The 23,957-nt window shown below is 42.5% G+C and overlaps 1 protein-coding gene across 2 annotated transcripts in view; it reads right to left on the reverse strand.

The window, feature by feature from the left end:
• The window catches only part of Jazf1 (JAZF zinc finger 1), a 303,551-nt gene extending 281,524 nt beyond the window's left edge, over positions 1 to 22,027 (reverse strand). The window contains exon 1 of one of the 2 annotated variants that reach the window (XM_020180022.2): positions 21,840 to 22,023. In XM_020180022.2, the coding sequence (XP_020035611.1) occupies positions 21,840 to 21,954 (115 nt within the window). In that variant the 5' untranslated portion in view covers positions 21,955 to 22,023. Of the gene's footprint in view, positions 1 to 21,839 lie in introns of both variants that reach the window. The other variant, XM_074065195.1, reaches the window with a different exon arrangement.
• Positions 22,028 to 23,957: the final 1,930 nt, after the last annotated feature.

Consider the following 23,957-nt stretch of genomic DNA (forward strand, 5'->3'; position numbering starts at 1 on the left):
TGTGTGTGCACAGGAAATACAAAAAAATACAAACTACCTGGGTTCAAATTCAAACACTGTCTCTTCCTGGGTAGAAGACCCTGTGCAAATTCACCTCATGATGTCTTGAATTTTTGACAAGTAAAATGATATTAAGGATACCAACCTCATAAGGTGGCTTTGAGGTTATCCAAGTGAATACAGGGTATGCCCAAAGCATAGTACCTGCTGTATACAGACATGCCCTTGATAGATACCATATTCATTCAACCCAAATTGAAGCTGATTGGTGTTTAATGGCTGCCAAGAGCCATGTAACCAGATACTTAAATACCAAATCACTGGTTAAGGACCAGCCAAGGTCCAGTGGCTGGTCCTTAACCAACTCCTCACTTGTGAAGGGTTCTCTGGGCTTTGTTGACTTTGGACTGACATCAAGTATCTGTTTTTCTCAGGATCTGAGAGTCACTGGGTCAAAGGCCAAAGACCCCTTTCACACAGGGGAATCAGTCAAGGACTGAGAACACTCTGTGTGGTGGTAGTGGTCGCCTGGTCAATTTCATGGGGAGTCACTGTGTGGCTTTGGCAAAGTCTGCCACTGTCTGCTAGAATAAATCTGGATCCAAAATACGATCTGTCCATTTTGACTTGTGTACATTTTCTGAGTATAAGTGCCTATTGATAAGAAGAGAAAATGTTTATTGATTTCCCTGAAAGCACAAAATGTTCATTCAGTGAAGGGAAAGGACCATTTGCTCATGACAGGTATGAATTAATGCTACATTTTCTGTAACAGTGGTTCTCAAGTGTGTATCAGAATTGCCTGGAAGTTTGTTAAAATATAAATTGCTGGGACTTAACCCCTTAGTTTCTCATTTTGTAGATCTAGGGCAAGAGGACACACAGTACTAAGCATCTACATTTCCAATCCAGTCCCAGAAGATGCTGATGCTGCTGGTCTGGGGACCAGACTTTTAGAACCTCTGCTCTGTAAGACGAGTGCCTCATTAACTAGGAAAGGTAAGGTCAGATCCTAGAACCAAAGCTAAGGGTGTAATCACTCTCATTAGATGTTTATAAAATGAATGCACGAATGGATGAGCAGATAAATAAGTCCCCTTCCATAATACCACACTTTCCATATTTTATATGACTCACTTTCCATATTTTATATCAGACTTCATAAACTACATAGAAACAAAGACAGCTTTCGATCAACCACAAACGGGTTTTAAGCTGAAAAAGACTAGCATACACGTGCATGTGTGTACACACACACACACACACACACACACACACACACACACACACACACAGTTCCCAGTGCTGCCCAGGTCTCACTCCAAAACCAGAGCTCAAAAGGAACTGAGAGGAGGAAAGCAGAACTCCTGCTCATGAAGAGGTGGCCAATGGAATGCAAGCAATACAGAAGGGCTTCCCAGAAAGCCCTTTAGGTCTTTCTGCCCTTGCTGTGGAAGTCTGGGTCTCAGGAGTGCTAACTAGAGCTCTTGGAACCAGGAAACAAAGACAAAGAAAACAGCAGAGATCTCAGTTGGCACATGAATCCTGGCCAAGGAGGAAGAACAACAAGCTACATCCAGAATCCTTTACTTAAACTACTAGCAGCCAGTACAGTTCCAATAGACCCCCAAGCTGGACCCCATCTCTCTTCCTCCCTTCCTCCCTCTGTGTCTCCCTCCCTCCTTTCCTCCCTCCCTTCCTCTGGATGTAGCTTGCAGGTGCTGAGACTTGCAAGCCGTGGGACACAATGGAGGCCCTTGGAAGCAGTGTGGTTTGCTTGGGCTGAGAGTTCCTAAAGACCACTCTTGCTGCTGTGGAGGACACATTCTGGGGTGGAGGAGGAAGTGAAATGATGTAGGGAGAACAGGGGGGAGGCTGCAGCATTAGATGAAGGTGGTTTCAGCGTCTCCATCTCCTCATTAATGGCATGCTAATGAATTTCCTTCTTCGGAGTGTCCATATAGCCTGCAGTACCTTAAGCTCAGAAAACTGCGATGGTACAGTACCAGGCTTCACTCCTAATGCCTAAATAATTTTTAAAATTTTCACTCAAAACCCTGATACTCCTCATAAGTAAAAGGCAATTAGGAAATAAAGTGCTTTGAGTTTGATTTTGTTCACAATAGCGAAAAAGCAGAATGTAACAGAATGATGAGGTGATGCTGCCGCCCCCAAGGAGGTTAAAAACTGTTCCTAAGGTAGGGGTAGCGCCCTTCACTCTTTATGTATACAGCACAGTACATTAAAAGATCAATAGTATTAAAATTGCATGGAGAAGGATGGAAACAGGAAAAATGTCAAAAAAAAGGTACAGCAAGGGGACATAATGGAAAAAAGGGTTGAGAAATGCTAATTTGCACAAATAGTCCTCTAAAACACAACATAGAGCCCAGATCCTTTTTTATTCCCTTACACTGCTTTCCATTTCTTCCTAGCACCTGTCATATGGCTTCTCTGTTGCTTATTCGCTCTTATCTAGAACATACACTCCATGAGAGCTTTTTCTGTGGCTGGATCCCCAGCACTTACAAAGTGCCTGGCACACGGTAGGTGAGGCTCATGGTGTGAAAGAAAGCTACTGAGTAAAATGTTCTCAAAGGTTCCTTCCCTTGCAAAATTTTAGTTTTCTAAGAGGCCCTTATACCATGGTTAGCTACAAAGCACTATTTGAGATCCTTCTCAGGGGGCCATTCCTTGCATACCAAAAGCATCTCATCAGGAGATGGCACCCTGCTTTTGAACCCCCCACTCCCAGGACCAGCTGTGTTTTAGGAAGACTTCCATGTATTTATCAAAGCAGCACCAAGGTCAGATACTTGGGTATACTGAGCTTTATGCTGTCCCAGGTGACGATGAAAAGATTTCAGGCTTTCTAAATCATCGGCAAGATATGGACCCACTCACACTCAGATTCAAATTGCCAAAGAGGAGGTGGTGAGTTATTTGGGAGTTTATATTTGGTTTTGATCTCTGAAAAGTTTATGAGCTATCTATATACAGCAACAGGTATAAAAACAGCATTCTTTAGGTCTGAGGGAAAGCAAAAATCATTCATTCTGGTAAGAGGGTAACTCTATATCTCAAAGTCCAAGTCTGAATTCTGATTACCTTCCACTGAATGAAAATAGGCAAGGTGTTTGATCACTCTGCAGCTCAGCTTCCTCATCTGCAAATTGGGAATAATAACTGGTATACCCCACAGATGAACTAATGCATGAAAAGCAGTGAGAGCAATGATGAATTCTAGCACATGGTAGACATTCAATGAATATTAGTCATTATCACTTTAATCAGTCATTTGGTTTCTACACACTTTTTAAAACTTAAAAATCCTTTAATCTAAGAAAAGTTTACTCAAAAGTCCTATATGTAGGGAAAGAAAATTGTATAGAGACTCTACAGCCCCACAAATCTTTCTGAAAAACCAGTAATTAAACCTGGTGTACCTATTTTATTCCCAAAGAGATGGAGGACTCAGGCTGAAGCAACCAGTCAAGGTCACCGAGAACTCTTGGCTTCATGCCCTGTGAGCAGGTGCTGCCTGTTATCAAGAAGTGCAGACTATGTCTGCTAATGCCTACCCCCTCACCCTCCCACCCCTCTCCACTGCCAAAGCAATGAGAGGTCACCGGTAACATCCAGTGCACATGACCTTCACAGAGCTCACCATGGCCCATGGTGCAAATCAGAAGGTTCTTGTATGGCATCCCTGACAGTCACACAGCCTCTGCTCAACTCTCCAGAGAACCTATTGCTCTTCCTGACAACCTTTGCTGCTGGCTGGTTACAAAAGCCAGAATCAGAAGTAGTATATGCCACTCCTTACTTCCCAGGCATTCTCCCATCCAAGTGTGGCATGGTGGAGGCTTTGGAGTCAAGTAGGCCTGGCTGTGTGACCTTAAGGAGGTTACCTATCCTCCTGAAGGCTCAGTGTCTCAATCTAGAAAATATAGGTAACAACAGTACCTCCTTTGCAGCTTTTCTAAGAGGATCAAGTGAGACAATGCATTCACCTCTCTTTAATAGTCTCTAGTACATTGATGGAGCTCAATAAATTGTTATTATAACCGTCCACTCTTTATTAAGCTATGTTAGCTATCCAATGAAAGGCAAAGTTCTCTTTTGTTGGTACAAGGCAGGAACTTGCTAACTGTCCATCCATATCAGGCCTTCCCTTCCTGCACAGTAAGAGAAGTGTAGTGAGGGCCTGCTGGGGGCTATGCATGCCAGTGCTTTTATAGCTTAGGTAGACCTGTGATTCAGTTCCTGCTAATGGACTAGGAGTGGAGGTGACATGATACCACTGGAGGTCTGGGTCATAACACATTACATGTACCCCTCCACACTCTTTTCCTTTTCCCCAAGATGAATACAAAGGTATATTTTCAGGAAAGGACCCAAAAGAATCTAGCTTCTACCACAGAAAAGAGGAGTACATTCTAGCATAGGGAAAGAAGCCACAATGAAGGAACCTGAAGCCCTGAATGACTACCTGGACCTGAGTAGAACGCCTGGACTTCTACATGAAAGAGAAATAAACTTCCTGAACTTTTAATCCATGCAATGTTGGGCCTATTTGTTATAATACTGAACCTATTATGCTGGAGTGACTGCTCCTTGGGAGCCATGACATCCCTGAAAATTTACAGTATCTCTGAACAAGCTAAATGGTAAGATCACAGTCACAACCTGAGAGGCAACTCAAAGAACAGGAGTTAGAAAAATACTAGAGTAAATATTCTTTAAATAACTCTTAAGTCTTGTAGGCACACCATGAAAATTAGCAGCCATATTTCTTCCAATTCTTTGAATGTAACAGAAAGAGGCCAGGTCTTCCTTGTATGAGTAAAAGGGTCTGAATAAAAGGAAAACATAAGACTAACTCAAAGCTTTTAAATTATTATGGCTTCTAAAGTCTTTACTTCAGGCAAAACATGAACGTGACTAACTGTTTTTAGGAGCTATTTAATCTGGTACTTGGAGGTGAAGCCTTTATGGTAGAAGACACAGATGAGAATATAATTTGCTGGGCATCAATTTAAGTTCTTCATAAATGTACTGCGATTACAGAGTGGGATCACAATGAGGAGACACAGAGCCATGAACCAGGTCTTTTGGAGGTTTACAAGTGAGTGAGGAAAATAGAAATTACTGGAATAACAATAGAATATCTGTTGTGCCTGTTATAACAGATGATAATAAAGGCAATATCAGCTCACAGTCATTAAAAGTTTAACATATGCCAGACACTGCTAAGATCTGTTACAAGGTAACTCACTTAACTCTCTCATCAGATCTGTGTGGTAGTTATCCCATTTCTCATTTTTTCACATGAGAAAACTATGCATTAGTAAGTTGCCCAAGGTCACAGAGGGGTTCAGATCTGAGCTTCTGACAGTAGCGACAGCTCTTTTGGCCCCATGACCGTGTGATGCACAGCAGGAGAACAGGAAAGGAGGTTCTCAAGTGGTTGGGCAGCCCTTTACCATCTTTCACACCCGCTCAAGCTGGAGGGAGCAAAGGGGCTCCAGATCCATCGGCCAGGCTTTACCTCCCAAAGCTTTTCTGAAGAACTCTGTGCTAGGACAGGGCATCAAAGAAAAAGTCCCCAACCCCTTTGGCCTTGCCAAGTGGCTCAGGAATTTGGAATATAAGCACAGGCCATCAGGCAACCCAAATTAAAGCCTTTGGATTCTTAAGTACCCTAAGGACAGAAAAGGTGTCATTCCTAACCAGAGAAGCAGGTTCTCCCGTTCTTTGTGGTTGAGCAGAGATCATTTCACTGCTTTTCCCCCTCTTTAAAAGTCTGTTTTCTTATCTAAAATGCTTATTCATTGCTCCGTGGGGAGTCAAAATGTACACTTCTAAACTCTCTGGTGTATTGTAGGGGTATAACCTCCTGTTGATAGTGAACTATGATCATTTTAGGGGGAAACTTGTATCTTTGCATTACAGAGCAATATCATTTTAGACTCTCCATTTCTGATAAAAGGCATCAGTAACAGATTGGATGATTATTCACACTCATCTCTTCCTCTTTCCCTTGGGCAGAAATATACTTTCTTGCTCTATCAACTCTGGGTTTGGCCATGTGACTTGATTTGGTCAAAGGAATTATTATAGGCATGACAGGCATGGCTTGGCACTTGTGTTCTGGTGGTCCATGATGAGGAAAACATGCATGCCCCAGTAGCTGCTTCGACCTGATGTCAGAATGCACACATGAGCAGATGACCCAACCTGCAGCTGACCAGAGGACTGGCAACCTTAAGCAGAGCCACCCAGCTGAACCAGGCTCCTCAATTAGCCAAGCCACAGTCCCCTGTAGACCAGATAGCATACACGTGTATTGCTGAAAACCACTGCTATAGTTTGGATATGGAATATCCCACAAAGGCCCATGTGTTAAGGAATTGTTGGCCTGCCCGTGTGCTGTTGGGAGATGGTAGAACCTTGGGGAGGTAAAAACTAGTGAAAGGAAGATGGGTCATTGGGGGTGTGCCCTTAAAGGGGATTGGGACTCTGGGCCCTTCTTCTCTCTTTCCTAGCTTCCCACTCTCCATGAGGTGAACAGATCTCCTCCACCATGCACTCCTGCCATGATGTACTGTATAACCACATGCCAAAAGCATCAGGGCCAAGTGACCAGGACTAAAACATCTGAACTGTGAGCCAAGATAAACTGTCCCTCCTTTAAAGGATTTCAGGTACTTGTCACAGTGACAGACAGTTAACACAGCCAGAGTCTGGGATGGTTTATGATACTGCATTATCATGGCAGTGGTTAACTAGTGCACTATTTTATACTAATTGAGAAGATTAGGTTGCAGGTAGGAATACATGCGTCGCACATACTTAATCACCCCCTTGATCTTCACTAATGTATAGCATCCTAAAACTGCAAAATAGAAGGAAAAACAGAGATTATTTTTCATGAGGGGGCTACATTAATACTACCTTTCAGAATGAAAACAGCACTATGATGGTAAAGCAGTATTTTTAGGTGTGCGGTATACATAAGCCTTCTTAGTAACCTGTCTTTAAGTTACTGCTTTCAAGACCTTCCTCTTTCTCTTTTCTACCCTTCTACAATCCATCACATTTGTGTGCAGTTTTACAAAACTACTAAGGAAAAATTTTCAAGAAATCTATAGGTCCCTAGCATTTGGAAACTGTATCAAACATCATTTTACATATATCATAATAACAGATAAGACTTTACTGTTTTTACGCCTGCTTCAAAATAAAATAGCAAACACTGATGATCTGTATTAATGCAATGAACAATATTAGTCAAAATTGTTTTATTTCATTATGATTTCCAAAAATAAATAGCACTTCTGAGGTTAAAAAACAAGCAAACTAGATTTAAGGGGACTAGAATGTCAATTAGGATTTTCTAAATTCTTTCAGGGCTTCAAAGGCAATAATGGGTCTTTAAGTTATGAGAACATTACAGAAAAGCCTAGTGGAAGCTAACCTTAGTGAAACAACACACTGTCCCACATCCTTGCTGGACCTGGAATTATTTTCACTCCATGTGGAGACAGTACCTGACATACAGGTCCACATGTACAGGCCCTGATCACCCTCTTGCCTTCTTACCCTACTCCCTCTGCCTGGAATAGTCTTCCCCACACCCAAATGGCTCATTCGCTCCCCTACTCCATTCAGGTTTCCTTGGAGATGGCTTCCTCCAAAGAGGCCATCCCAGATTACCTCATCTCAAACAGGCCTTACAATCTCTGTCTTCTCACTTGCTTTGTTTTTCTTCACAGCGTTATGACTCTTCAAATTATCTTGTGTTTTGTCTGCTTCTCCCATGAGCACAGGGTCTTTAATTATGTAACTCATTACTGTATCCTCGGATCCTAGACAGGATCTGAATAGTTGGCACTCAGTGAGTATTTACAAAATATATAAATAGTAAATTTTAGATGTTGCTACATGGAAAATGGAAAAATAAAGCATTTAATTGCTTATTAAATCAGCCTGTTAGACAAAATCTTTCGAAACAGAACCCATGGGAAGGAAGAAGGGAAATAACAAAAGGGCCCTCAGGAATAAAAAGGTTAGAACCATTTTCTTATCCAACTACTGCTACATCATGTAAGCTTGGACCAGCTGCCTATCTGTGGGGTCACAGCACATCCTTCTAAAGAGGAAAAACAGTGGTATATATCCTATAAGAATGAAAATGGTTTCAAGTAAGGTTGTTAAGTACCATTAGGAATGAAGGCTTTTAAATATTCTCTATAGTAAGTAAACAGCTCAACTACTTGAGTTTTTCAAATAAGGCCTATCCTGAGGCTTTCCTGAGAAGCTTCCAACATCTGAGTATGTGACATTTCAAAGACTATTATTAGAGAGGTGCACAGCACTTAAAGAGAGGAGCATGAAATTTTTTTAGTTCTATAGTCTGTTCTTGGATTTTTTTTCATAAAAACCCTATAACAAGTCCTTTCACAATAAACCTTTACAAATAATATGTATAAAAGTAGCTCCTGTTTTTCCATTGCTTAGTTGTTACAAGATGAAGAATATGTTTTCTGTTTACATAGTTTAATAAATCTCTCTAGACTCTTGAAATGCCTTTTTTTCCTAAGTAGACCATTATATTTATTAAATGTGGAAGTAATTTTTCTAATCACATGACCTAATATCTCAAAAACTTAAATCTGCATAAGTAGTACTAAATTAAGGCTGGTGGCATATTTTGAAACAACAAGAATTTGTGTATGGAATGTCTGAGCACCCCATGGATTCTTAGGACCACTCAGTATGACTTATACAAAATATAAACCAAAACTCTACCAGGGAAATCAATGCCTACCAAAGACCTCCAAGTAAAAATAACCCCAAAAAGAAATGTATGAGGTTGTTTTGAATATTATCCTTTCTCTGGGTTATGGAAAGATGAGAAGGACAGAAGAATCTGAGGAGTGTGTTGTGTTCAGAGCAACACCATGGACAATGGTGAGAAGACAGCACAATCGTATCATAACATTTATGGAGTGGTACTAGTTGCCAGGCCCTCAGATGTGTGCCTTTACTTAGTCCTCATAAAACACTCAAGTACTATTCCCATCCCCATCCAATAGAAGTTCACACCTAAAGGAATTAAATAGCTTGGTCAAGTTCATATGCCACCCAGAACCATCCATAGAATAGGGTCAGCATAAGTCCTGCAGAGGACAACTGAGGGAACTAATCAGGAACATTATTTTTTTCAGAACTCACCAGCTAATGCACTAACATGCCAACATCACACAAAACCCCTAGAAAGGACAGACTCTTTCTCCATTTTAGAGATGAAGAAAAGGAGGTGCTAAGAGGCTATGAAAGTTGACAGAGGAGCAAAGGCAGGATCCCAAATGAGGCAAGATGGCTACAGGACCCACAAGCTGAGCCACTGCTCACTGCTGTCCCCTTCCCTTCTCACTCACACCTTTCAATCACCCTGGCTGACTTCTTTATCCCTGGAATTAGCTCAAAAGGCTAGATCACCTGGAAGTGTTATTCTAGCTTTTGAGCAATAGGATGCACAATTCATCTGCCTAAGGTTGTTTGCCATGAGGAAAACACTCAGGGGAATTTCTGTGTCCTGCTTTTCTCCCAGAGGACAGAAATGCAACTGATAACGACACAGATGCTCTTTAATACAGCTGCTCCTTGACTGGTGACGGGGTTGCCTCCAATAAACCCACTGTTGAGGGAAAAATACCCTAAGAGGAAGATGCAGTTAGTCCACCTAGCCCACGGAACAGCCTAGCTTAGCCCCACAGCACACTGTAGAGTGTCAGGTGTTTCCCTTGTGACAGTGAGAGAGGATCAAACCGAGAGAATATCATACTGTATATTGCTAGCTTGGGACAGATCCACATTCAAAATCCCAAGTAAGTTTCTACTGCAAATGTATTGCTTCCAGACATCATTATCAAAAAATTGCAAATTTGGGGGCCATTTGCACACTTTTAGGGGTAAGGTTCATCTTTTTGCAATCTGGTTTAAAAGAAAAAACTGATCAAAAAGTTTTCATTTTAAAAACAGTTAACCATTTTATAAAGACCAATGGAAAATTCAAAAACTATAAACTACTACCCATTCCATTATGCCTTCTATAGTCAGTATTGCCCCTCTTTGCTGGAAGCCATGGTCTTTGAGGATGACTGCATCATATGTGCTTCCTTACAACACATGGCCTAGCATTAATATTTCCTATTAGACAATAGGGTGATCAGGATTGAGTGGCATAGTTGTCTTGCCCAATGTCTTAAACTCACCAATATTACTTTGTAACATTTAAAGATAGATTTCACATAAAAATAATAATCCCTATTCTAAGAATAATAATTCCCATTATTATTCTCTCTCAGATAATGATAAGTACAAAAGTATCTGCCAACCAAAGGCTTACTCTCCAACACAACAACACTGGCCTGAAGCTGAGTCACAGCTGCCTCTTTAAGGCAAGCAAGGGCTCTCTGGTTTGCCAGCCAATCAAATTAAATTTGGCCAGGTCACAAATCTATTGTTTCTAAGAGACAGTGAGTTTATAATGCATAGGCCACAGGCTCCCCAGTTTGAACATTTCTAATCTGACTGCATAGGTGAGATAGAATCCCATCTTCAAACTTGCCATATACTAAATGCTTGCCTCCAGGAAAACTACAATCAATAGAACAGAAATGCAAGGTCACACCCTTTTAAAAGTTTGATTCCTTTTGAAAAAATGCCATAATCTTCATGATGCTAATTATTTCATTAGTGTAAACTAATGAGTTCCATCCTTGACAACATGCATTAGCCTCAACTTTGAAGTGTTAAAAACAGATGCTTGGCCCAGACCATTCCAGGCCAATTACTTGGGATGTCTAAGGTTGTAGGCCTGGTGTTCCAATTTTCTCTAGGTCCCCAGTGATCTCATGGCAATCTATGCCAAAAACTACTGGTGTAAACTCCACTGGCATTTGTGGTGGGACTTAGAATCAGTGAGCCTGACTTCCACAAGCCAGGAGTTCAGGACCAGCCTGGGCTACACAGTGAGCCTCTGTGCCTAAAAGTATAAAAAGAAAGAAAAGAAAAATCACAAGCATTTTGTAAAAGATTACAACTGCGACTGAGAAGAGCAAGTATTGGACATACAGGGATACCTGCCTCTCACTGACCAGAAGGGGGCTTGTATGTGGGGCTAATTATTTGATTTATGACTGGGTTTCCTCTAGTGTCAAATGGGACTCTTACTGCACAGTACACAATGAAGCATCACCAGCAGGTACTTAATAAATAATAACTGTGGTCATACCTTACACAAAGATTGTCAGAGCTGCTCAAGTTTGAAAATCTGAAAGGTGGTGGGATCAGGATTCAAAATTCAGTTCTGTTTATACTTCTGCTTCCAGCCCCTGTCTCCTTTACGCTAAATGCCCAGACAAGGAAGATTCAGAAGGAAGAGACACACTTCTGTCCTGTCACTGTTTAGATTGGCCATACAGCCAAACACTGTAGGAAAGGCAAGGAATAACTCACCTTCATAACAGCCTCAACCTGAAAAGCACAAATTTCTATTCCCAAATGTTAAAAATAGAATCAATTTCCCTTTTAAATCTCCATTTAAAGCAATCTTTTTCAGATTCCCTTAATATAAAGTATCTTAGACTAACTGCAAACTGGTACTTGTGTGTATGCCATAAATACTCAAACCCATAAGTTTGTGTCTCTCTTATACATATACCTCCAGAAACTAGTTTCAAACATGTTATCCACAGCCCAAAGGTACTGTTATAACTTATTCTTCTCACAGTCCAAAAACTGCTTGATTTTTTTCATTCCATTTCTAAAATAGTTCTCGAGGAAGAGGAGAGGAAAATGGCAAGACCCTGACCTTCAGGAAGGAGCCACGTTTCTGGGGAATGAAGCAAGTGTACACAGTATGAGCACACCCATTCTGGTGCAGCCATGGGCAAGCACTATAGGACAGAGGGAAGGCTCAATTATAATAATGATGTTTATTGAGATACAAGAAGATAATCTTACCAAGATAAACATTCTAGTTCAGATTTTACTAAATCTGTTACTTAATTAGTATGGTAGTACATTCAACTCCAAATAAGAAGGCAGTACTTCCAGGACAGTCATAATGTCTACTTCGTAAGTATGCAGGGAGGGTAAATTAAATACTGTATGAAAACTGTTTAGCAGAGTCTTCAGCATGAGATAGTGACTCCTTACCTGGGAGTCTGAGGAATTAACTCAAGTTTTGTAGGGCCTGCAGCTTTAATTCCTCTTTAATAATAAAAAAAAATAATGTTACAAACACAAAATTCTATCAAAAGTGATTATTTATTTAGATTAAGAAATCTAAGCAAAGAAATCTAAGCTAAGAAATTTTATAAGCAGGCAATAACGAAAACAACCAACATACATGTTAACTGACTGCCTGACATACAATCCTAAGTAATTCTTTGGGGCTTGTACACTGATGAATTCTCACATGACAATTATTTGTATGAATATCACCTATAGGGCAATAAGTCTTGCCTCAAGTATGGGTGATCAAATGTTCTTTGGAATTACCGACGATTCAGAAAATTTTCTTTTAGCTTCATATATCATGGTAATATCAGGTAAATTTTTAGCATTGTCAAATTTGTAGATACCTCTATCAATTTTCTCTCACATATGAGCCATAAAAACTCAGGACATTTCAAGTTTTCTTATGCATGGCCTAATTTTAAGCATCCTTTGCACTGATTATACTCACCAGTTTATTGTCACCAGTTTTTATTGTTATAGATATATAAATTCAAGTCAAATGAGCAACAAACTCAAATGCAGTTGCCTTAAAAAATGGTGCCTCTGTAATTATATATTTGCATTACTGAGAATATTCCTAACCGAAGAAAACTTCTATAATGACCACACTTAAGTAAGAACTGCAATATTCCTCTTAGACTTTTTTTTTTTTTTTTGGTGGTACTGGGATCTGAACTCAAAGCCTCACGTTTGCTAGGGAGGCATTCAACCACTTGAGTCATGCTACCAACCCCCACCCTTTTTAGTTACTTTTTGGATAGTGTCTCATGTTTTGGATCAAGCTGGACTACAATCCTCCTATCTCTGCTTCCTGCCTAACTGGAACTACAGATGTGTACCACCACAGTCAGCCTCCACTTAGAATTTTCTGCATCCACAGGTTAGCTTTGGGCTTCACACATTTCAAACCATATTCCCATGACAGATGTCAGAGTTCACATGTTAAGGACCCCAGGTGAGCTAACACAGTGGAAGGTATTCTTAGGAGGCAATTCCTACACTAAGATGGCCTGGGATAACGTAACTAGAGACAGGAATGACTATGAACTGCATTAATACATCCCACCAAACCCAAAAGAGGTTGGTGGGTTTATTTTTTATTTATTCATTTATTGGCAATACTGGGGCTTGAACTCAGGGCCTTATGCTTAGCTAGACAGGCGCTCTACCACTTAAGCCACTCCACCAAACTCAATTCGACTTCCCCTTTGCTGTATTTCAAAAACACTCTCAACTCCAATGCCACTGAGTACAGAGAAATGTGACAGAAGTTAGAATGGAAAAGAAAAATATGAAGTGTTTGCTGTTAAAATCTTTTTCAAATTTTACAATTTTGATCCTATGAATGAATTACTATATATACTGACCTCCAGGGTCTTGGAAAGGGCTGGATAGGCCCTAGCAATATATTCAATACTGGAAAAAAATGTGTTGTACAGGGAGTAGCCCCAAGGCTTCAGCTTCATTAGTTTTACAATAAATTTGCATCTGTGGTCCTAATGTTATTCATCATTTATCTTGTCTGTAACACACATGGTCTCTCCAAATAAATTTCAACTCCTTGGAGACAGGACACTTGAAAATATGTGTGGTAGTCCTCACTATGCACAGTGGTCAAGAGAGAGAAACAAATGTGTGTCTACACACATACAAGTACACCATATAGATATATGGATATATGAACATGTAATCAGATGTATATGGGCAAGCATAACTAGACAGTATATATTACATACACATATGTAACAAATATTATATACATACATGTAATGTGTAGCTAAATGTATTACATATATGTATTATACATTATTTACAGTAGTCCCTCCTTTCTACAATTTCAGTTACCCTCAGTCAACTGCAGTTTGAAATTACTAAATGGAAAATCATAAAAACAAACAGTTCTTAAGTATTAAGTTGCACACTCTTCGATGAGTGTGACAAAATCTTGTGCTATGCGCTGTCTCACCTGGAACGTGTGTCATCCCCTTGTCCAGCATATCCACTCTGTATATACTACCTACCCCATTAGTCACTCCGTAGCCTGGTATCAATTGTCTAGGTCTCACTTATTTTATTTAATAATGGCCCCAAAGTCCAAGAGTTGTGATACTGGCAATTCAGACATGTCTAAGAGAAGCCAAACAGTGACACCTATAAGTGAAAAGTAAAAGTTCTCAACTTAATAAGAAGAAAAGTCAGTGCTGAGATCGCTAAGACATTGTGAAGAAGGAAAAAGAAATTTCGTGCTACTTTTACTGTTGCACCTCAAACTGTAAAAGTTAATAGCCACAGTGTGCAAGATGTAAAAAGTGCTTAGTTAAGATGGAAAAGGTAGAAGACATGAACAGAAAATATGTTCTGACTGCTGACAATGTACAGGACAAAACATGGTACACATGTGTGTCTGTGTGTATAGAGAGAAAGAGAGAAAGAGAGACAGAAAGATTGGTTTTATCCATAGTTTCAGGCATTCACTGGGGGTCTTGGAATGTATTTCCCACATAGAGAAGGACTACGTATATACCACTTACAGATACACTATACATATACTACTTATATGTGTATTATACAGTAGGCCCTCTCTACTACCCTTATAAATTATATACTAATTATATATAATTAGATATATTATTAGATATCTAATATCTAATAATATCTAATATATTAATATAGAGCATTTCAGGTTAATATGATGGTATCCAGGCTTCATCCCATCAAGAAGGTCCGTATCAGGAGAAAGTCACTATTGTAGCCTGGCAGACAACAAATAGAGCTTCCTCTTGGAGGCCAGCTGGTGAGCCAGGCAAGGGAAACTATCCATCAGCAAATTGTCAATGTTCTTTGATGCTGGGCAGAAAGTCTACAGTTAGTGACCCAAGAAGAGTCCCTTTGACTTCTGCCAAGTGCAAAGAGTTACTGCAAAGATTTCATCCTTAAAGTGAGTATCCACTAACCCAGTCCCTGTCTGCAAATGGCCTTTAAAAAATGCAAACTATTGCAGCATTCTTGTGCTTACTGTATGGGGAAAATATAATCTTATTTAAACTGACCTAGTATATGAAGTGAAAGGGCATTTTGAAAAACACACACTAAATTTCTGACACGGGTATTTTCTAATTTTCAGATTCCAAATAATCAACATTTGTGATTCAACACTTTAACCAGGTCAATATGGAACAAATCTATTACCTGTTATATTATAATGAAACAAAATGCATATATGCAACCCTTCAAGATATATGCCTTCAAGATCTGAAGGCAGAGGCAGGGATGGGGTGAGAGAGAACATAAAGAAATGGAGGGTATGGACCAAAAACTAGAAAAAGGAGGATTTTTAAAAGGATTCAGTGGCATTGCCTCCTGTCTCTCAGACTTTGATCTAAAACACAGGGTTTCTGGCTTTCAAACAGTCCATCAAATGCCCCTCTGAGCGTTTCTAGCAGTCTCAGCCTCCAGGCTTCCTCACTGTCATCAATGGGAAAAGCAAATTCTCTGAAAACAACTGTCAGTTTGCATTTCTAGGACTCTCTAGGTAGGAGATGTCCCCAGAACACAGGAACTCTATAGGAAACCATTTTTAAAGAATATGAAAGCTTATGCCTCTCAGTCAGTTGCAAGCAGAGTTTTGGAGCATATACATTTCAGTTACATGTCAAAAACATGGGTAAAAAAGGAAAACAATCAGAAGTTCATGAAACTGTTCAAAAAGCTATCTTCATGTTCAAAAGTTATCTTTTATACAGGGTGATTTGACTGTTGCCAGATGAGAAATGAGCAAATGGAGAAACTACCTGGAGACAATGTTTTGAAACTGCAGCAAAGTTTCAGACGCAGGGTTCCTTTACACTGCATGCAGCATGAGTGTCTGTGTGTACATGGGAACATTTCAAACTCCCTGGCTCTCTACCTGAGGCCTTCTGAGGATCCTGGTTTGGGGGAGGGAGAGGGACAGGTTCTTGCCGCCAAGCCACAAGGTGCAGGCAGAGAGCAGGACAGACAGCAACAAGTCTTTCATTCATTCACTTACTCATTCAGTCATTCCTTCTCCCCACAGGAAAGGTCCTCAGGGGAATATACCCACAGGCACAGTCACAGTGCCTCTTTCTGGTGCTGAGTCTTTTCAAATAAACTCAGGCCACAAGGAAAGGCCAAGTTGGAAGCAGCTGGCCTTGATACCACTTTCCCAGTCCACAGCGGCCAAGGTCTTTGCCAGCATCTGAAGTGCCTCTGGCCACAGGGAAGAGAAAGTAACCAGAGGTTGCAATACCAATGTGGATTAAGAAGGAACACCTGTTTCCTATTCTCAGGATGGCTGAGGATTTTACATAGTTGTCAAGTGCCCAAATCAGCATACTAAGTAGGTGGACACAGCTATACTCTGTTCGCCCCTAATACAAAACCTTCACAAGAGGATTATAAACATATTTATTTGGTAAATACACAAATAGTGAGAAATTGAATGCAGAAAATGTAATATTTAAATGAGTACTTTACATATACAATCTCATTTAGTACTCATTAACCACTCCATGAGGTAGGCATTATTATCTGCATTTTATAGAGGATGCACAGCATGTTAAGTAGTCAGGCAAGGCAGTCAATCCCAAGCAGCCCAGGTTCACTATGCTGCTTCTCAGAAGATCCTTGAGTTCAGTTACTTTCTGAAGGGGGAATCAGACCAATTGCATGTGGACAGGACACAAGGAGGGTACTGTCAAATTCTTCACCTCTGGCAATTTGGCACAGGCCCAATTCTGTAAATGGATGTGGAATTCAAATCTGACTCACACTTACCACCTCATTTTGCTCACCTGAAATGCTGGAATAAAAAGGGCCTACTGGATGGTGTGCAACCTGCTTACCATCTAGTGCTTCTTTGAGAAGGCAAATGTTTACTAAATCATCTCTGGAGCTAAGTTCCACAATATTGATAGTAACTACCCTTATATTTCTTTCCAGAAACTTCGACCTTTATTAATTAGATGATTTACAGACACAGTCAATGAAATGAAGCACCATGATTTATTACGTGGGTTTTGGAGACGAAGAAACTAACAAGTGATATGTAGGGTCAAGAAACTTAAGTCCTAGGTAAGGAGAGCCACTCCCAATGAATGGGACTCCATCTCCTAAGGGAAAATCTGCATGGATAACAGCAAAGCTGAGGTCCCGAACATCTACAGAAAGTTTTAAATTATCTACTAGTTCACTGCCATCTTGAGAATTTAATGGAGTCAGGTTTCTGTGTTTCTGTTCCACAGGTCGGTCCTGCCTTGGGGCCTTTGCATTGCCTGCTTCCCCTGTCTGGACCTTACTGCTCCACAGATGTGGTCATGGCTAACTCCATCACCTCTTTTAAGGTTTTGACTCCAGTATCAGCTTCTCAAAAGGCCTATCCTTACCAACCTATTGAAAACTTCAACACTTCTTCCTCCCACTCCATTGTACCTTGTTGTATCACGAACCATCTGTCAACATAAGGCATCATTGACTTGAATTGTTTATTTTCTCTCTCACCACTAGAATTTAAGATCCCCAAAGGCTGGGATCTTTATTTCCATCACCAAGTAATACCAAGGGCTTAGAACTGTGCCTAGCACATAGCAAATGCTCAATATACATTATTGCATGAATAAATTCAAAATGCTGAGGTCCTTTTACAAATGTACCAAAAGATCAAGTCTGCTAAGAATGATTCCACAGTTGCTTTCTGAGACCAAAGCTAAAGGATTTCCTAGCACTAGGATGTAGGCATTCATTTCATGAGTCTGGGGCATGACCTTTGGTGCTAAATTTAGTGCTCTTGGTGTTTCTAAGATTCCCAGTTATCAGTTTAACTTCACCTATCTAGGATGTTCATGCCAAGAGTGCTTCTACAAACTCAAGTGTCTGCTCACAATGAGAAGCAAACAAACTAGGCCAGCTTTTCCTGTCTCCAGGAAACAGCACCAGGGCTATGAATGAATTGATAGCAAAGCTGGTAGAGAAGCACTTGACAGTTGCAGGGCTGTGGGATTTCTAGGCAATTTAAGTAGGGGTTGGGGGAGGGTTGCAGCTGGAGTATTTGGGTCGTTCATTGAGACAGGTGCTCCAGTACTGAACTAGCAGTGAGAGGCAAGGAAACAAACAGGAACACCAATGCATCACTCTTCCAAAAGGAGGAAAAACAGCTAAGACAGTGGTGAAAATCGCACTTCCCTTCTCTCTGAAGCCCCAGATCCTTGTTCCTTATGAGAAGAGGAAAATAGTTAAAAACAAGAGCCATGGGTTGAGGACACAGCTCAGTGGTAGAGTTCCTGCTTTGTATGTGCAAGGCCGCAGGTTCGATTCCCAGAAATACCCCTTCTTCCCAAAAAAGTTAAGTGTCACATGTATGAGGATGAAGACCACTACTCACAACTTTATATATTTACTTTTAATTAGATACATTACAATTATAATGAAAACTGCAATCTGTCAAGCAAGACAGATGCCATATTCCCCCCCTCCCACACATACTGGAAACCTTCATTTCATCACTCCTTAAGGATTTTGACTGGTACTTAAATGGTAATAATCCATTAAAGGGGCTAGGATGTAGCTCAGGAGTAGAGTGCTTAGCTAGCACTTGGAAGGCCCTGGGTTTGGTCCCTATCATCACTTAAAAAAAAAAAACCAAAAAACATATCTGTTACCCTCTTATGGTAGCTAAATGATAAAACCCTTGAATAAAAGCAGAACAACATACATTTTTTTAGTAGTCTTTTCATGAATCTTTTTAATGGCTAACAAAGACAGGAAATCAGTAAATCATTAAAAATAACCATCTGATTATGTACAAAAATTTATAACTGAATCAAAATAAATACTAAATAAAAATACAGAACTTTCATTAAATGCTTTGCCAGATATATTTTCAGTCTTGTTTCTTCACCAAAAGTATACTAATATGACATGGCCTGCTAGTCAAGATGTTTTTATTCTTCATGAGATCAATTCTTAATTCTTTTGCATACAGGGCTGCCTTTGAAAGCAAGGGGCCTCTCCTCAGCACAGGTATGAAGTAGCTTAAGTGAGCCTCTTCAACCTGGGGATTTCAAATGTTTGTTCATTTTAACATTTACTTTTCATAAAGCTCACTGCTTGAAACTATGTCCAAAGTATAGTAACTGTTAGTCATGCCACACAATTGCCCTAAGACATAAATATTATTATAAATTTAATTTTTAAATACTTTTATCATAAAAGGAAAACATTAGCCCTTTGGGGGTAAGATACCATTACTTAAAAGTTGAGTTTTAGAAAATTTAACCCTCTTAAAAATTTTTTAGAAAATTTTTAACCCTCTTAAAAAATGTTTGCACAATATTGAGAAAATTTCTGCAAACTTAAAGCATATCTTATGATGTAAGATGTTTTAGATCATCTGATTACAAATTAAATCCTCAGAAAGGGTAACTGTCTCGAACACATTTTAACAAATGTAATGTATATTTTCTTTTAATCAGTTAGTATAGTCCAAGTAGGCATGCAATTGGATAAAATTATTACTCAGCTTACATGAATTATTGTTTACCTGATATAACTGTTAGTGAGACTGGCTGGGACACGCAATGACAGCTTTCCATAGGTCAGGAGATAGTTACTTATATTACTTACACATATTTACCTAGCACTTCTTTATATTTATTATTTTCCATGTGTTATTGGGAGTAAGGGGAGGAACATGAACTAAAATTTCTACTGGAACTTTGCATTACTGGAGTTTCAGCTTTATTCTAAACCAGCATCGTGAAAACCTTGATTTATACTTCTGCACACTTCGAATTAAGACTATTCAAACATGATATGAATCAGCAAATTCGTTTGCTCCATTAAACCGCTTTTAAGACCACCAAAACTTAAGCACCTCGCTCTTCTGTCACATTGTTATCAGAAGAGATGACAGAAGGATATTTTAAAACTTGGAAAGTTGCAAAACCTGGCCAAATATATTCATCATAATTATTTTTTCAAAGACATTTTCCATGATTATTTCCCATTCTGGATGACCCGTCAAACCCCATTCCCAACAGGCTTTCCACACTTATTAAGCACCCTGTGTGCAAAGAAAGCATTAAACGAAGCCAAAGAGCGTAAGGCTCAGCCTCATTTTATTCCCGCATAAATACACAGCAGTCGTGATTTATTCTCTCAACTTTGGAGAAACGTGAGCTGCATCCACATGGCTGAATCCAAGGCATTCATTTGGACCTCCTGGGGGCAATTTCCAGGTTCTCTAAGTTAGACAGCCCCAGAGGGAGACGACACGTGTGCCCTTCACCTTCCAGCCCACACAGGACAGCTTGCGGGAGCCGGCCACGCCTTCCGCAGGTGGCTGATCGCCTAAGTCAGGAGAACCCGACCCATCTCCCTCCCTTCGCAGAGGCTCGGGATACAAGTGTGCAAATGTGTGCAAGGACTTCTGTGAATCAGAGGACTTGTTCAAAGGTCCCTAGGTCCTGCGTGTGAGGGAAGCGGGCCGCCCCGCGGGGAGCCCCTCCCCCAAGTCCCCGCGCCGGGGCGCCGCGCAGGCCGCCGCGGATCCCTGAGCGCAGCCGGCGCACCTCGGGCCTAGCACCGTTCCAATGGCAAAGCGAGGAGCCGTGGCGCATGAGGACGCTCGGTCGCGGCCCGGAGGGGACACTGCTCTCCAGCGGACGCAGCCGCGGGGGCCTCCGCTGCGCCCCGGCTCTGGGCGTTGGGCGCGGCCCGCGAGCGCACCCGGAACCTCAGCCCGCAGCGCCCGGCGTCCGCGACCAGGCCGGGGCAGGAGTGGGGGCGCCCAGGGCCTGGGTCCCGCGTGTCCCCCGGTCCGCTCTGCCGCCTCCCGACCAGAGGGCAGCGCAGCGTCCTCCGCCGGCCTCGGCCCCCTTCCGACGCACCACACCTAGCAACCGGCGCTGACAGGACGCAGTGGCGGCGGCGGTGGGAGGAGGAAGCGGAATGGCTGCCGCGGTGGAGCCACCCCCGCCCCCCCTCCCACCTCCCCGCAGTTGCAGCCGCCGCCGAGCCCTGACAGCTCGAGCCGGGGCGGAAGCGACAGGCGGCGTGCAGCGCCCGCCCCCGGCGCCCCGGGCCGCTCGGTCCACCGGGCCAACTAACTCCGCGCCCCTGCCTCACGCCCGCCGCGGCCGCCGCGCCCTCCGCCCGCGCCCCCCTCCCCGGCGCCCGGCCGGCCGCCGCATCCCCGCCGGCCCGCCGCGCCGCACCCGCACTGCCACCACTTCGCAACCCGCGTGCACGCCCCCTGAGTCCCCCGGCCAGCCAGCCCACCGCACCTCGGGGGCGACCCCCTCCCCCACCCCGCCCCGCTCCTCGCCCCCCCCTCCTCCGCACCTCTGCATCCCGCCACCCCCAGCCCCGGGTCGCGCACACACCGTCCCCGCCCCACCGCCGCCTCCCTCCCTCCCTCGCTCCCGGCCACCCCTGGCCATTCTGGGGCTGGTCGCCGGGGCAGGAGTTTCCGCGCGTCCGACACCCCCGCCCATCCCCGGGTCATTTACCGATGTGGTTGTCCTCAATGTGCTCGATGAGGTCGGCCAGGGTGGGGAAGTGGAGTCCGCAGCCCCCGAATCGGCAGGTATTGGAGAAGAAGGAGGCGGCGGCGATGCCTGTCATGGTGCTACATCGAGAGCCCCCCTGGTGTCAGCTCTGCGAGCGCCGGGCGGGCGGAGGGAGGGAGGGAGGGAGGGAGGCCGGGTGGGGTGAGGAGAGGAGGGGCTGGGGGAAGGGGAGAGAGGCGGGGTGAGGGGAGCGAAGAGGACGGGACGGAGGGAGAGGGGGTGAGAGATGGAAGGAGAGCGAGGAGCCACCGGGAGGCGGAGGGGAGGCGGAGGGGAGGCGGCGGCGGCGGCGGCGGCGGCGGCGTCGGGAGCGCGGGGGGAGGGGGGTGGGGGGGGCCAGCCGCCGCAGCTGGGAGGAGGGACCAGGCGCGGTTACAGCTGTGCGGCCCCAACCTCCGCTCCGGACCGAGGCCTCACCTGACAGCGCCTGCCACCAACTTTATCTCCCTAGGCCTGTCCTTCACATTTGCCATGCGTGCAATCTGTTTGGAGACTCTTTAGTTATGTATATTACATTCCTAATAGATACACATCTATTAATTACACCTACTTCCCAGCGATGAGCACTCAGGGAGTTATCAGGCCCCTCTAGGGGACAGTTGTTTGCATTTGGCCACCTGTCTAGGTGTCACAGGGGACCCAGGAAAGGTAATTGTGTGCACCTTATTCTTTAAACCTTCTCTTAAAAAAAAAAAAAAGTCCATATTCTCTGGAGGTTTGTACTAATTGATTTTAATGAAGCTTCCCTCTAGGCCAGAAGAAAATCTTAACTTTATTTAAATTTCAAAATAGAGTGCTTGGTCGTCAAGTGCATTTGCCTGTTTTACATATGTACCACGTTGGGTCTACTCCCTGTCCCTTTTGGGAAAACAAAAACTCAAAATAATTTCATTACCCCAAATTTTGTCGCAGCATCCCACTGCCCAGTCTCAAGTCTGGTAATTAACCCATCTGTATGTTTCTGCCACAGCAGAAAGCACAGCACATTGGTTTTAGGCAAGGAGTGGAAATGGTGTCCAAGGACATATTTAGTCTTCACTTAATAGTAAAGATTCCTGCAATCAAGATTTATTATCTTGAGCATTCAAACCATAATGTTGACCAGCTAAACCCTTAAGCTGAGTTTTTCAGTTTGAAACAAAAAAAAAAGAATCAATTACTTTCTGTCTCCAACTCCCGCCCCCATATTTCTGCAGTCACATTTTCACCTGTAAAGTGTATATTCTCCAATAGCACTTTTCCAGGTGCCTAAAGCACCTTATAAAGTATGAGTGCATTTTTTATTAATATATGCATGCTGAATTTAGCATTAAATTCAGGACAAATTTCTCTTACCCTCTGGTGCAGATACATATAAAAATAGTATTTCCCTATCTATAAACTATATGCATCTCCTGTATTATTTCTAATAATAGCATTATTAAGGCTTTTCATGTACATGTATGTACAGGCACTTGTAGCATTTCTGCCACTGCAAAAAGTTTTGTGTTCTCACCATAACAGCAGTTAGGACTAAGTTGCCTCGCCTGTGTCATTTTCTCTCCTGGCCCATCAATTTTGTCTTCTACCTCACAGGGTAACAATCTTGCTAAAATGAACATTGGGTTGGGTTAGGGCTGGGGCAGTGTGTTTGATTGACAAGAATGGTTTCCTGGGCCCAAGTGAGAGTGAGGGCAGCACCCCCATCTGGATGTCCCCACCATGGGCGTGATAATAAGCCTTCTTGGCTGGAGACTGGGGCCAAGGCCAGATAAGGGTCTAAAGAGCAGGAGTTAGAATTCTAGATCTTGAATTAGAATTTTGGCAGCTGTGTGGTGAATTAAGCTTCCCAGTCTGGGAAGGCCTTCAGCAGAGAGCAGGCAGAATATTTGGCCCATACCGAGTGACATGGAAATGCAATGCAAAAACTTCAGCCAAAAATGATGCCAAAAGAGGCTCCCTAGAGAGGAGTGTTAGGCACCTCCACTCTGCAGTAACTGGAGAGCTCTGAAGAAGGCCACAGGAGAAATAACTACCTATGATTACAGAATTGTCAACTCCAGTAAGCTTGTGGAAAGG

Source organism: Castor canadensis, chromosome 2 (assembly GCF_047511655.1).
Source record: "Castor canadensis chromosome 2, mCasCan1.hap1v2, whole genome shotgun sequence".
In the NCBI taxonomy this organism is placed as follows: Eukaryota; Metazoa; Chordata; class Mammalia; order Rodentia; family Castoridae; genus Castor; species Castor canadensis.